The 15,448-nt window shown below is 43.0% G+C and overlaps 1 protein-coding gene across 1 annotated transcript; it reads right to left on the bottom strand.

Moving 5' to 3' along the window:
* Window positions 1–499: 499 nt before the first annotated feature.
* Window positions 500–15,118, bottom strand: slc30a9 (solute carrier family 30 member 9). Its single transcript, XM_014199128.2, has 18 exons — window positions 14,812–15,118; window positions 14,024–14,173; window positions 13,694–13,888; window positions 12,734–12,884; window positions 12,288–12,380; window positions 12,006–12,088; window positions 11,580–11,638; window positions 10,808–10,878; window positions 9,755–9,857; window positions 9,260–9,315; window positions 8,990–9,125; window positions 8,703–8,742; window positions 8,267–8,338; window positions 6,084–6,191; window positions 5,497–5,662; window positions 4,075–4,204; window positions 3,612–3,725; window positions 500–3,177 (listed from the first exon to the last, which is right to left on the bottom strand). Exons 2-18 carry the CDS (start codon window positions 14,130–14,132, stop codon window positions 3,133–3,135), a joined length of 1,731 nt encoding a protein of 576 aa, XP_014054603.1. The 5' UTR covers window positions 14,133–14,173; window positions 14,812–15,118; the 3' UTR covers window positions 500–3,132.
* Window positions 15,119–15,448: the final 330 nt, after the last annotated feature.

Genomic DNA, 15,448 nt, shown 5'->3' with positions numbered 1-15,448 from the left:
TTCACGTTATATACGCCCAGCCATCCAGAACAGGGTGGGCCTTAAGCAACCATCGGTCTTGTGTAACCATACCAAACGTAACATATACTAATTTGAGTGTCCCAGATTTACATTTACTATGTTACATCTAGTCTATAAGACCAGGCTGAGATTATTCAATGAAAGTGCTTCTTAGTTCAAGAAGAAGCCTAATCTGTGTCTGGGAAACCAGCCTACATTTGAAGATTACTGCAATACTGTTCTCCCTGTAGGTATCCGCTCGTACCATGCCCCACCACTAAGATAGTGGAGCTCCACAATAGAAAAAAAACAAGGTACCTAATGGGAAGACAGAATATAAATATCCTCCCCGTCTCCCAAGTGGACAAATACCTATAGTGTGGAATTGTGATAGTTCAACACAAGGAATGTCCTCCCCATTCAAAATAATTACAGGACTAATTCATCAGTCTTAAGGAATACTAAACAATACTACCAACTCAAAGAAAAAAGCTAATGATAAATGTTCATAAATTCAGATTTATTTGAACTCCTTCAGCAGTAGTTCCATTGTTCTATAACCAAAGGAAATCTTACATTATCAATGAACACCTTTACAAATATATATATCCACCCCAGCCCCGACAAAATTCAGAAACAACTCCAGCCCACCTCTAAAGAAAGCTGAGTATGTATTCACCATTGGGGTATAAGCTTACAGCTGTGTCCCTGCAACTTGTTGTACATTGGCCAGACTGTCCGTTACATCAACACAGACATGAACACAGAATTCAAAGAAAAGCAGTCATTGAATGCAATGGGTCTTCTCAGGCAGGTGAAATGTTATAGAACATTCAGGTAGAAATTAATGATATATCACAGCTATGATTTTCTGTCATATAGAATTAGGAATCATGTCAGCTCTATTCATATTTCTATCTGCAACATTCTGAACATTTCGCCTTACTGACTACACCCGTTTAAAGCTGAACTATCAAGCTGGGAAGGTCAAAGTTGGGACAATGGCTGTACAAACATCACAATCTTTTATGGATAGTCAGCATTAATATTATTTATTTGTCGTTGTCTTATTAGTCTTTACACAGAACGTCCATGGTTAAACATGAGTTTTATTTCACTTAAGGCTCCGAAAAAAAATGGCTACCGACAGAGCACTATTATTTATAGTGGTACAGGAGAGGACGTTCGCTCTCTCTGGTTGTCCGAAGACCACTTCATCTTTGGAGCAAAAACACAATCTGTCATCTGCTGATAAGCCATCTGACAGAGCAAACAACTGACCGTCCCCATTTTTGCAGAATTTCACAACACGCAGAGGTCCACAGCTGTAGCAAGAGTCTTTTCATAGCATTGGTGTGATTTTTTACACTAGTGCTACTGTATTCAAGATCAGTCATCTCACTCAATTCTCTTAAATATTTCAAATCAATAATTCTTAGAACCCTTTCGAACAACTTCTTTCATCAATGGTATTACGCTACCAATAACATGTTATAGTAACGCAATCTAGTCATCACTAATGCACATTTCCATTCAATGAACTGGCGAGATCTGAACATGCCATCTTGCAGTGTGCATAGGTACATTACCTAAAATATAAGAAAAGGGAAAAAAATACTTTCTCTACATACTGAAAATAAACTCTTCTCTGCTGCTTTTGTTAAGTGTAATTTAATAATTATTTGCATTCATAAGGGAATACTTGCAGAGGGAGTACGGTTCCATGTAGCTTCATAAGCTTTATGTATAATGAACAACAATATAAATGCAACATGTAAAGTGTTAGGTCCATGTTTCATGAGCTGAAATAAAAGATCACAGAATTGTTCCCTACGCACAAAAAGCTTATTTCTCTCAAATGTTGTGCACAAAAGTATTTCCATCCCGGTTAGATGAGGATTTCTCCTTTGCCAAGATAATCCATCCACCTGACAGGTGTAGCATATCAAGAAGCTGATTAAACATCATTACACAGGTGCACCTTGTGCTGGGAATAACAAAAGGCCACTAAAATCTCAAGTTAAGGGAACATGCTGACTGCAGGAATGTCCACCTGTTGCCAGAGACTTAAATATTAATTTCTCTACCATAAGCCACCTCAAACTTCATTTTAGAGAACCACCTCAAACTTCATTTTATAGAATTTGGCTGTACTTCCAACCGGACCTCACAACCGCAGACCATGTGTAACCACGCACGTAAGCCCAGGACCTCCACATCCGGCTTCTTCACCTGTGGGATCACCTGAGACCAGCCACCCAGACAGCTGATGAAACCGAAGAGTATTTGTCTGTAATAAAGCCCTTTTGTGTGGAAAGATGTATTCTGATTGGCTGGGCCTGGCTCCCCAGTGGGTGTGCTTATGCCCTCCCAGGCCCACATTTCCCAGACAGGTGAAATCCATAGATTAGGGCCTCATTTATTTATTTCAATTGACTGATTTCCTTATAAGAAATGTAACTCAGTAAACTGTTGAAATTGTTGCATTAATATTTTTGTTCAGTATATAACTGCTTATTGATACTGGTCCGTTTGAATAGTCAAAAGACATGATTTTTCAACTGACTTGTTTTTTTGTTCTTGTGGAAAGATGAATAAAAGTCAACACATGAGAACTATATTCAAAAGGTAACTGTACAGCTACAGTGTGAGTGAAACGCACCACGACCAAGTCCAATTTCAGAACTTCCGTGCTTTGAGCCCAGACTTCACTGCCACACCAGGAGTGCCACTGTCTCTAATAGCTCTGTGCTTTCGAACAAACACTTGGTAACATTGGTAACGCAATGGTCAAATCAACATGGAAAGAAGTGGAACTAATTAAATCACTGTCCCAGCACGTGTCTGTCGCTTATGTAGTTTTGTCCTTGAGCTGTTCTTGTCTAGTAATGTTCTGTATGTCATGTTTCATGTGGACCCCAGGAAGAGTAGCTGACGCTATCGCAACAGCTAATGGGGATCCTAATAAATTACCAAAAAGGACTATTCTACAGTAAGACTTGTTCAGATGAGTTGGAGAGGATGGGAGACAGTGGGAGGCAGAGTGCAGAGGTCGGCTTGGCTATCCTCCAACCCCCCTTTCTCTAGTTCCTTCTTGCAGTCGCACGACTTTCCCTGCGTAGATCCGTAGTGTTATAGAATCTCCAGGTCGACGTGCCGTACCTCTGGGTTGCGTTGCTGTTGAGTGACAAAGAAACATGATGCATTAGATCTTCCACAAAATATTACATGAATGGCAGCCATCAACTTGGATGACAATGTATAAGAGTACAGTATGCATTAGAGTTCATATTTGTGGTTTTGATCACCAACCAACAATTAATACAAGATGTCTCATGTGAAATATTGCTGAACTGGACTTAACAAGCTGCAACAGTGTACTCAGGCCTGTTTGGTTCTGAATCCCTAACCTTTTCCCTGAACTGTGCACTTCCTTACCCTCCTTTATTAATGGATGGGTTCTTCATGAACTGATTCGATGTATGCATGTGCTCGAGGGAGTTCACCATATTTCTTACACCTATCCAGTACTTTTTAAATTCACAATGGGGATTGAATGTGTGCACACTAGGGAGAAAGGAACAGAGAATGGGAGTGTAGCTCCTCTCTACCTTGAGCTCTTTCTCTAGGCGGTCCACCTCAGCCCCCAGGGTGTCAATGATGTTCTCGCCGTGCTTCAGCATAAAGTTCTCCAGCTCATCAGTGGTCTTCACCTGCTGGATGTCCTACAAGCCACAACAAAGACACACACTTGACTAGATAATCATAGCTTGCACTGTTACATTCAGGGAGTCATTAAGCAATATTCATTCACTTAAAAGAAAAGTGTATTAAATCAGTTTGAAACAAAAACTAATTTCCCCAGCCCTCGGCTGTATACCAAAACAAGTGGAAGTGCTACTGTTTGGCTGAAAAACAAATCCCAGATTGCAGCTTTATAAGGATTGTACAATGGCTACCAATGCAGATAGTCAACCCTAGTAATCCAGGCATCCAACTTTCCAAAGCAGAAGGCTAAAAATCTATGGTGAAACACAGTCTCCTTAATGAAACACTTGTTAGCATCAGCCTTACGTTGAGGATCTGTTCGATGTCCTGCTTCTCCAGGTAGGAACGGGTCACCACCCGCCCGTCAAAGTCCACCTCCGCCTTGAAGCGCACTTTACTAAGCCCCAGGTCTGTGGCCTTCACATCGTGGATCGCCCTGGTAACAGCAAAGACAAAGCGGGGTTTAAATAGCACAAATTAAAAAATATATATTTTGAAATAGGGCCCACAGGTGTAAATGAGCTAAGTAGCTAACTCTTGTGCAATATTTATTTTGTGCAAGGTCACTGACAAACCATAACATGAATACATTAAGAGCATATCTTGGGGCTGCATGTATCAAGCATCTCAGAGTAGGAGTACTGATGTGGGATCAAGTCGCCCTCTGTCATTGCAATCGTATTCATTGTGATCTTAAAGGCAAAACTGTATCTTAAATCAGCTCTCCTACTCTGGCCATGACTCCAGCAGATCTGCTCTGACTTAGAACCAAGGTAACAGTCTTGAATGATGCAGAGGTTGTTGTTTCTGCTCATCACAAGTCTTTAGTGTCACACTCCTGATGGAAACACCACAACGCTAGAGCTGACAGTAAGGTAAAACACTGGCGGCCAACTGGTGTAGGGGTAAGTCTCAATGGAAAAGCACCAAGTGAGTCTACGGGGCAACTTCACAGCTTTACATAAAGCCCCATTGGCAAATTGGCAACACTTCCCTCCCGGACCTCCTGTAGGGCAAAGCATGTACATGTCAAGTGCAATAAATATTTTATGATGGATCCTTTGGAACAGCATGATCCTGGACCATGGTTTCCCAAACTCGGTCCTGGGGCCTCCCAGGGGAGCACATGTTGGATTTTTCCCTAGGAATACACAGCTGATTCTAATAATCAAAGCTTGATGAGGAGTTGGTTATTTGAAATCAGTGCTATGGCAAATACATGCACCCAGGGGAGTTTGGGAAACCCTGTCCTGGACTATAATGTCAGTGCTGAGAGCTGAGGCCTGGATCGTGTGGGGACACTGACCAGGGTCATGGTCACTAGGGCCCACGACAGAAGACGTTTTCAAATGCTTTGTGGGGGAAAATTACCAATAGTTGGCCTATTTCTTGTTGGTTGTTCCACAATGTTTTAGTCTGTTTTTATTCCATTCAGTACCTTATGAACGCAACCCTGGTACAGGGACATAGAGGCCTGGGTGCCATGGACTTAAAGGCAAGGTCATAATGGAAAACTAAAATGAGCATTTCTCATCGAAAACTCCAGGTAGTGCCTCCCTGTTTCAGTCAGTTTGCATTTAGCTTTGTGGTTAATTAACAACTGTGGGACAGGGGCCATGGAGGCCTGGGGGGGCCGCTCCAAGGTGAAGATTCCCCTAGGTACAGATCTATGATCAGCTTCCCCCCCCTTAATTCTAACCCAGATCAGCATCCAACGGGGCTACTGACCTGACAGCGGGGTCGTTCTCCAGGAACTCCGTGAGCTTCTGGACGTGCTCGGCCTGGATGGAGCGACCCAGCAGGGCCTCAGTGTTGGTGTAGATGAGGAACGCAGACACGGCCCCCAGGAGGGTTCCCACACCCAGAGAGCCCAGGCTGTCGTACAGCGGGTTACCTGGCACGATGAGAGAAAAAATAAAATAAAAAAATTAAAAAAGAATTGGTCTATGTCCCAAATGGTACCCTATTTGCTATACAGTGCACTGTGTAGGAAATAGGGTGCCATTTGGGACGCAGACTAGATAAAAGGTGTTGCGGCCTAACGCGTTCCAGGTCATCTTTACTGCATTTGAAGGCTACATAGGATGTTAGTACCATGTACAGATTTCAGACTCAGAATACACAGCATTTGTTTACTGGTAATATCAAGTCTGACTGTCCAGAGTTCAGACAGCTGGGTAACTGGAGAACTCAAGTTGTACAAAGTTGTCCTACTGGAAGCGACATATGTGTGTGAGCGCCTGTATGTGTGGGGAATGTATACGTGGGGGATGTATGCGTGGGGGAATGAAGTGTCTCTGAGTTGGTGTGTGTACCTGTGAGCGATGTGAGCCCCATGCAGCTTGAGGCCATGATCACTCCCAGTACGGCAGCAGAGTCTTCCAGCAGCACCACGTTAGTGCTGGGGTCTCGACTCTGCATCACTGCACATCAAAACATACTGCTTTACTGATCACAACAATAACTACTGATGCACATACAGTACCAGTCAAAAGTTTGGACACCTACTCATTCCAGGGTTTTTCTTAATTTTTTACATTGTAGAATAATAGCGAAGACATCAAAACTATGAAATAACACATGGAATCATGCATGTAGTAATCAAAAAATAAATAAAGTGTTAAACAAATCAAAATATATCTTATATTCTTCAAAGTAGCTACCCTTTGCCTTGATGACAGCTTTGCACACTCTTGGCATTCTCTCAACCAGCTTCACCTGGGATACTTTTCCAACAGTCTTGGAGTTTCCACATATGCTGAATACTTGTTGGCTGCTTTTCCTTCACTCTGCTGTCCAACTCATCCCAAACCATCTCAAATTGGGTTGAGGTCAGGTGATTGTGGAGGCCAGGTCATCTGATGCAGCACTGCATCACTCTCCTTCTTGGTCAAATAGCCCTTACACAGCCTGGAGGTGTGTTGGGTCATTGTCCTGTTGAAAAACAAATGATAGTCCCACTAAGCGCTAACCAGAGGGGATGGAGTATCACTGTGGTAGTCATGCTGGTTAAGTGTACCTTGAATGCTAAATAAATCCCAGACTGTCACCAGCGAAGCACCATCACACCTCCTCCATGCTTCACGGTGGGAACCACACATGCGGAAATCATTCATTCACCTACTCTGCGTCTCACAAAGACATGGCGATTGGAACCAAAAATCTCAAATTTGGACTCAGACCAAATGACTGATTTCCACCGATCTAATGTCCATTGCTCGTGTTTCTTGGCCCAAGCAAGTCCTCTTATTGGTGTCCTTTAGTAGTGGTTTCTTTGTAGTAATTCAACCATGAAGACATGATTCACGCTGTCTCCTCTGAACAGTTGATGTTGAGATGAGTCTTACTTGAAGCATTCATTTGGGCTGCAATCTGAGGTGCAGTTAACTCTAATGAACTCATCCTCTGTAGCAGAGGTAACTCTGGGTCTTCCTTTCCTGTGGCGGTCCTCATGAGAACCTGTTTCATCATAGCGCTTGATGGTTTTTGCGACTACACTTGAAGAAACATTCAAAGTTCTTGACATTTTCTGGATTGACTGACCTTCATGTCTTAAAGTAATGATGGACAGCTCATTTGAGCTGTTCTTGCCATAATATGGAGTTGGTCTTTTACCAAATAGGGCCATCCTCTGTATACCACCCCTACCTTGTCACAACACAACTGATTTGCTCAAATGCATTAAGGAAAGAAATTCCACAAATTAACAAGGCACACCTGTTAATTGAAATGCATTCCAGGTGACTAGCTCATGAAGCTGGTAGAGAGAATGCCAAGAGTGTACAAAGATATCAAGGCAAAGGTTGGCTACTTTGAAGAACCTCAAATATATTTTGGTTAGTTTAATACTTTTTTTGGTTACTACATGATTCCATGTGTTATTTAATAGTTTTGAGGTCTTCCCTATTATTCTACAATGTAAAAAATAAAAGAAACACTGGAATTAGTAGGTGTCCAAACTTTTGACTGGTACTGTACATATGTTAAGGGATGACATGCTGACAACTTCAACAATTGTTCAGTATTAAAGCAGCCATCAGCATTAGATAATAAAAAAAAGCATGGTCCCTTCCCCCGTTTCGGTGAAAAGCTGAGGGTTGGGGCTGGAGTAACGTAACCACTCAAATTCATAGACAGCCATGGATGCGAGGACTGACCATCCATGATATATAAATTATAGTTTAAACCATGTTGAGGGGATACAGTGTTTCTTACATTCATTTAGTCTAAAATAAATTGAGTAAACAAGCTTATATTTTGGGTTCTGGTGGGGTATGACAGTTGAAATAAGCTCCTGAGGCATTTAGAAGTTTTTGTTCTTCATGAATCAATGGGTACATATTTATAAGTCCAAAAATGGATGTAGCAACTGCTGGTTGCCCCTTTAATATTAGGGGTCATGTAAGAACTCTGGGTAGATTAGCATTTGGGTGATACTCAAGTAATTGACGCATACATCAAATAAAAAGGTAACAAAATACATTAACATTGTACGAACCATATTCATAGAAGGACACCCCTTGCTGGCCAGCACTCTTTTTGATCTCATTGATGGCCACTAGCAGTGTTGCTGAGAGGGAGGGAGAAGAAGAAATATTACAGTCATGGGTTCCATAGAACAGTCACAGCGCACCATCCCAGTCAATACATATAGTGCATTACATCCATTATAAATGAATGTACACATCAGGGGCTATCAAGCATCTCAGAGTAGGAGTGTTGATCTAAGATCAGCCCCCCCCATCCAGATAATCTTATTCTTTGTGATCTAAAAGACAAAAACTGAACCTAAATCAGCAATCCTACTCAAAGATGCTTGATAGCCCAATGTGTACATTGGATGTAATGCAGTGTCGAATGGGAAGGTGCAATGCAATTCTACACTTGTTAAATATGGCCCCAGAGGGTGATGGTAACATCAGATCATAACCTACCTCCTTCTGAAACCAGAGAGCCTGCCAAGATACAGTAAGCCTGCAAGAGACAAAAACCAACTATTAAGAGGGACGGAGCTCCAAAAGCACTGTTAGATCAACCACTTTAGCCAATAGATAAGAGGGAGTAACAGTGACTCAGTAAGACTACGTGAATGTTTGATACAGAGTACATAGCAGTCGGATTGTGCAGAATCACTGTACAAATTTTGCATCCCAAACAGCCACTTATTTATGTGTGATCAAGATTAGCGATTCTGCACATGGACAATAAGGCCACCACTCACCCAAAGCAGAGACTCGATTGGCTGTGGGTGCAGCAGTCCCATGATGCCATGGTACCAGGAGAGACCCGCCCCCATCATGAAGATACCTACGCCACTGATGAGCGAGGCGATGTAGCGCATGTTTGAGAAACCGTACCTTAAATCAGGGAAGAAAAACAGAGTTTGTTTTTTATCTGCACTCAACCCCCTCCGGAAGACAGACACGTTGAAGCAGAGGGTGAACCGAGACAGTAACACCATAAGTATAATTAACGGTAGTGTGCTCCTCACGGGTGGACAGCGTCAGGGTTCCGGACAGACTGGCTGATGCCGATTGCAAGAAGAGCCTGCAGGAGAGAGTGATAGCAGGTTCCATTAACACCTGCCTTTCCAAAATATACTGTATAGAAGACCGTTTACGATGACTATGATACATTTCAACTAACCATGGCAACTGGCGTTATCTATTGCAAAGAGATGGGACCAATTATATTAACAAATAATTCTAACTCATCCCTAATTGCAATATCAGGACATGTGACGACATGTGAACTTCTTGGTAGCCAGTGGATAGCGGGTGCGTCCCAACAATATCTCCTTTCTCCTGGAGTGTGCACTTGTTCACTACTCCCCACACATCTGAAAGCAGTGGATTGACTGAGGCATGGGAAGTTTCTACAATATTTCCAGTACCAGACATTTCCTTCCAAATCAGCGAAGGGAAGTGACCAAGTGAACCCTGTGGGAAGAAGGAGAGATAATTTGGACATAGCCACTGTATCTGACCTGGTTGCAGGTGTCAGCCAGGGAGTGAATGGCCTCTGAGAACATGCTGGCTGATCCAGTGTACACCCAAGCCAGGAGCTTGAAGAAGAAATTCAGTCCATTACTGAGGGCAGAGAAAAACAAAATCAACCTTACAACGTCTAAACATCAATAAAATAGTAGTTTTCACACAGGGCAGTTAAAGGTTCAGCCTGTCTTATAAACCTGCAATAGAATTCAATGGGTGGTTGCCAGTGTTTCTAAAAAAAAAAAATATTCTACTACCTTTTCTTTGCATGATCGAGCATATTTTCCAACTGAATGTATCAACGCGTTTGATAGCGGCTGTATACAGAGAGTTAAAGCTAGAATTCTTAATTGAAACGATAAAGCGGTCACTCCGCCCGTTTCAGTAAAAAGCTGAGGGATGGGCCTGGAGAAATGTAACCACTGAAATTCATAGACCGAGCTATGGTTGCAAGGACTGACCATCCATGATATCACAATAATAGTTTTAACCATGTTGAGGCTATACAATGCGTTTACATTTACAAACATTGGTGTAAAACAAGGTAATATTTTGTGTTCTGAAGGGGTACAACAGTTGAACTAAACTCATGAGGCATTTAAAGTTGAGTATATTTTTCAAGAATCAAACGGGCATATATTTAATTAATTTCCAAGTAAAATAAAAATGGATGTAGCAACTGCAGATTGCCCCTTTAAGACCCATACCATGTCTTGTAAATGAATTACACTAACTCCTGTACTTCCTGCCTGACATGGGGGTCAATGTGAACAGACCTAGTGGAGTCCCTCATGTGACTGCTAACTCAATAGCCCGACAGTGTCTGGTGTAAGAACCTACCCCTGAACAACTTGTACTTACATTTGAATCCCCGGATGAAGAAATTGAAATGTAACTACATTAAAACAATTCTGGCATGCATAAGAATAAAAAGCCATTTCTCTGTGGTGTTTTGAGTTCATGACTGTCAACTTCACAGTAGGGTATAAAACAGAGTAATGATACTATGCCGGGAGGGGAACACAGACGAGGGAAAGGAGACTTACATGCATATGGCCACCATCACCACCTTCCCCGGCCCTTGTGAAAATGTTGCCCTCTTGCTGCCTGATCGGGGCTACATGACATGAGAAGAAGGGAGATCAAGCCTACTAGAGACATGTCACCTATATCAGACTTATTCTAGGAAAAACACTCAGGTCAATTCCATTTTAATTCAATTCTGAAAAAACATTTTTATTTATTAATGTTTTAAAATCGAATTCACTTTTGAAATCTAGGTTAATGTAGAATTGACCCCTTTCAGCTAAATGGTACAAAAAAAGTAATCAAGACATACTAATGCAAAAACACATTTTGTTTTACCATAAGAGCCCTTCATATAGGCTACAGTTGCGAGCTAAATCAAAGGTAGCATATTTAGATGATATTCTAGCACACAAAAATTAAGCACATTATAGAATGCACCATCACATGTTAGGGGGGTGCAGATTGTCCTGCAAAGGAGTCCGGCACTATACAGAGGCACTGTGTCAATGACAGTCGGTGTGAATGACATTGTCATGTAATGCAGTGATAAAGGGCTTTGTGGATTAAATAACCCCACACTGGGTCAAAGGCCACGTGAGGGACATTGACAGCTCTGGTTTTGGGTAGTGGCCAGCAGGACATGTAACTACTGTACTGTGGCCATTTCTCTGTCTATCACACACAGTCTGGTCAGGAGATCCTGGCTGTACATCCATTTAGTCATAGCTTGAGGGCATTCCATAGAAAACAACATCACACTGCTTCAGGTCATGTAGGGCCTAAACTCACCTTAGTGTTTCCCCAGAAATCTTTGTACTCCTTTAGCAACTGCTGATTCCGGAAAATATCTGAATGACACAATAAAAAGGGGTGAGGAGACCTCAAACAGACTGAGTGCAAGCTTATAGGAAACAGACCCTCAGTGATTCCTCTCAAGAACACTAAGGAACCAGGGAGCCATCTGAGCTTAAGCCCAGGTCATATTCATTAAGGGATGCAATTGTAAATGGAGCCGAAAACTTAAATGAGCCTTCTTGCACCTCCCTGTTTCAGTCAGTTTTCTTCAATCTGTTGCCTAATTAATACAACCCATTGGAGACTAAGCTAGGTTACAAAAATAAAACAAAGCATATCATAAACAGCGCAAGTCTAGACGTTCTTCCGATTTTTGTACAGTTAGTCACAGAATGTGTTTGCAGGGTGGAGGACACCTACTCTCTTCGTACTCCCTCTCCTCCACTTTCCTGAGTTTCCGCTCTCTGTCAAGGGCTTCAGGACTTCCCCACACATCTAGAGCTCTGGAAGTCAGATTGAAAGAACTGCTTGATGGAAAGCTTTCGTATCGTATACAATATGGTCTACCTAATAGCATCACATTATGTGCTGGTCAACTGTAAAGTGCATGATTCCAACACTTGATATTAATTTTGGAGCTGCCAACACTTGCTTTTCAATGACATGATTTTATGAGTAGTAAGGAATGTAAAATGTACTAACTTGACTTCCACGTCTGATCGCAGGAATACAGTGAAAGCCTCGGTGTCATCGTGGGGGCTGCGTCGACGGATCTTTCTTAGCTGCACCAGGTCACTGAGGTCACACGAGAGAGAGAGAGAGAGAGACGGACAGACTAACAGTCAGTGGGCTGAGTATATTAAGAGTCTTTGCATCAATGACTGAGTCATGGGCATGTTAACGTCCCATAATGTGATAATCACAACAGTGTGTTTCCCATTAGCTCAGTGGACACTTGTAATGCTAAGCAGCACTGGTACGTCAGGAATACACTGGTTACAGAAAAGGATGTGTACAACTTCCTTCAATGTGTACATTACCAAAGCACCAACAGAAAACACACAAGATAACAATCCTTTTGCCTTGATTGACTTGCCCTGTATCCAGTCATGCTTCACTGTCTCAATTCACTGTTGTAGAGGGTTTACCTTGGCTTGAGACAGAACTCGTTCATAGCTCTCACTGCAGTGATAAAGTTGTTCTGGGTGTACTTGGATCCATAGTCCCTCTTCTTAAGGACAGCCCGCACTTTCACTTGAATTGTCTCCATTTTTGTCAGACCTTGTGGTGTTATTGAACCTGAGATAAAAAATGAAAAATATATTCTATAAAACAGTGGCGATGAATTTCCCAATTCAAATAGAGTATCTAAGAACATAACTGAATTCATTAACTGAAGACGTAATGCTTACTTACCAGAAGTACTTCCAGCTGCTTTAGGGGTTAGGGTCAAGCATGTTTCAACAACATTCTAAAGACTGATATTTAGATTTTCCGATCTCGTCTCAACGCTGCAACTCCCCAACGGGTTCGGGAAAGGTGAAGGCGGAGTCAAGCGTCCTTCGAAACATGACCCGCCTAATTGTGCTCCTTAATACCCACCAGCTTAACCCGGAAGCCAGCCACACCAATGTGTCGGAGGAAACACTGTTCAACTGGTGACCGGGGTCAGCCCGCAGACACCCGGCCAGCCACAAGGAGTCGCTAGAGCACGATGAGCCAAGTAAACCCTAGGGCCAAACCCTCCCCTAATCCGAACAACGCTGGGCCAATTGTGCGCCGTCCTATAGGACTCCCAGTCACGGCCGGTTGTGGCACAGCCCGGGAATGAACCTGGGTCTGTAATAACGCCTCTAGCAATGCGGTGCCTAGACGGCTGCGCCACTCAGGAGGCCCCAAGACATACTTTTCATTCCTATTTTGATGTAGCAAGACTTCAAGGAAAGAGACTTCTGTTCTTACACCTCAACAGAATACTGGGGTGTATTTATTAGTGGCACCGTAGCAAAATGTTTTATCAACGGGTGGAAACAAGTTTGCTTCCGTTTGGTTCCTAGTGAACACACTCATGTATGTATTGCCAACACAGGACAAACAGTGGCTCTTACCTGGGGAGTCTGAATAGGCTTGTGCTGGCCCAGCCAGCACCTTCTCCGGAGTAGGTGGTCCTTGTGTAGGAGGAGGAGAGGGGCCATCCTTATTGCTGCCTGAGGTACAATAGTACTGGACCTGGCCTGTTGCTAGAGAGGCTACACGGATGTCATGGCTGAACCACAGATTGTGCATCCCTACCTTGTGCCACCCTGTAGGGAAATTAGTGTGTTAGCTATAACATGTTTATTACATAGGTCCACAACACACACACACACTTTGTATTGACAAAGAGTGTGATGCATAAAACAGTGCATCAAGTATTGACTTTAACATGTGAGCCTCACCGTGGCACGGTCGGGCAACCCTGGGGGTTCGTTGTGACAGTGGGGCTCTTTGCTGCAGGTAGACCCTGCAGAGGACTTGCCATGGTCTCTGTGCCAGGCCGGTGAACATCCTCGCCGTTGCGGGGCTTCGTATAGCAATGCTGGAACTTGCTGTTTGAGTGATCACAAGACAGCACTGTCAGTGAGCATCGGTTGAGGGCGGCCAAACAACTGGCATCACACACCTCAGCTAGCTAATTTCACAGCCATTTACGTTGGGTTAAAATGATAAAAACCGACTCTCCTCCCAAAGAGAACATCATGATGTAACTACCATCTAGAACACTCTCTGGACCTGGCTGTAACGTTAGCTAATGCCGCCTCATTTCCCGACTCAGATCAGCTAGCTACAATAACAGTAACACAGTTCCAAATTATCTGACTGGCTAGTAAAGCTAGTTAACCTAGCTAGCCAAGAACTAGCTAACAGGCAGAAGTTCAAATGACACATAACTTGGAATTGCATTGACAGCGTCTTATAAACCTGGTCAATCTTACAGCAGTACTATCAATTCATACAAACGGATGGATACTATGCAGTCTACTAGCTAACTCGATCTTGGGAAGCCAGATAAAGCTAGCCAGCGCCATCGTCGGACGCCGGTGCGACACCACCAAACAGTTTTGGAAAAGCTAGCTAGCTAGCTAACTAGCTAAAGTAAAGCGTCTTCCTACGTATACATTGTACGTTTGTTTTGGTTGTCAGATAGTCGGTTAATACATGTTGATTTATTTCAGGACGGCCTTACCTTCTTGTGTTACATTTGCTCCGCATATCTCAGTCCATTTTGAGTTCCGTGTACCGGTTAGCTACTGACACAAAGGTCGCGTCCACTGCTCAAACGTTGCACTTATTAACCGATGGTTGCGTTCTACGTCATCGACAGTGTCATCGACTGACAGATTGCAATGAGACAAGATCGAAATTGGGGAGAAAAAGGGGGTAAAATACAACAACAAAAATGATGTGCTTAGCTGATACGTTAAATACCTATCCAGACTTTGTATGATCTGGCAGGCGTCAGTAACGCCTGGGCAACACACAAAGGTAGAAGTGACGCTACTCTCGTGAGAGTATGATGGTTTCCACGAAATGGTAGTTGCCTGTTATCGCGATGATTTTTTAAATTTATTTAACCTTTATTTAACTGGGCAAGTCAGTTAAAATAACAAATTCTAATTTACATTGACGGCCTACACCGGCCAAACCTGGGCCAATTGTGCGCGGCCCTATGGGACTCCCAATCACGGACAGTTGTGATAAAGCCTGGAATCGAACCAGGGTGTCTGTAGTGACGCCACTGAGATGCAGTGCCCTCGACCGATGCGCCACTCGGGAGCCCAAATGTGTTGCTATTGAGCCATCCTGTGTATGTAACAATAAAT

The sequence above is a fragment of the Salmo salar genome, chromosome ssa05 (genome assembly GCF_905237065.1).
Source record: "Salmo salar chromosome ssa05, Ssal_v3.1, whole genome shotgun sequence".
In the NCBI taxonomy this organism is placed as follows: Eukaryota; Metazoa; Chordata; class Actinopteri; order Salmoniformes; family Salmonidae; genus Salmo; species Salmo salar.
Note: the sequence above shows the minus strand (reverse complement) of the source record. Positions and strands in the feature narration are given on the sequence as shown.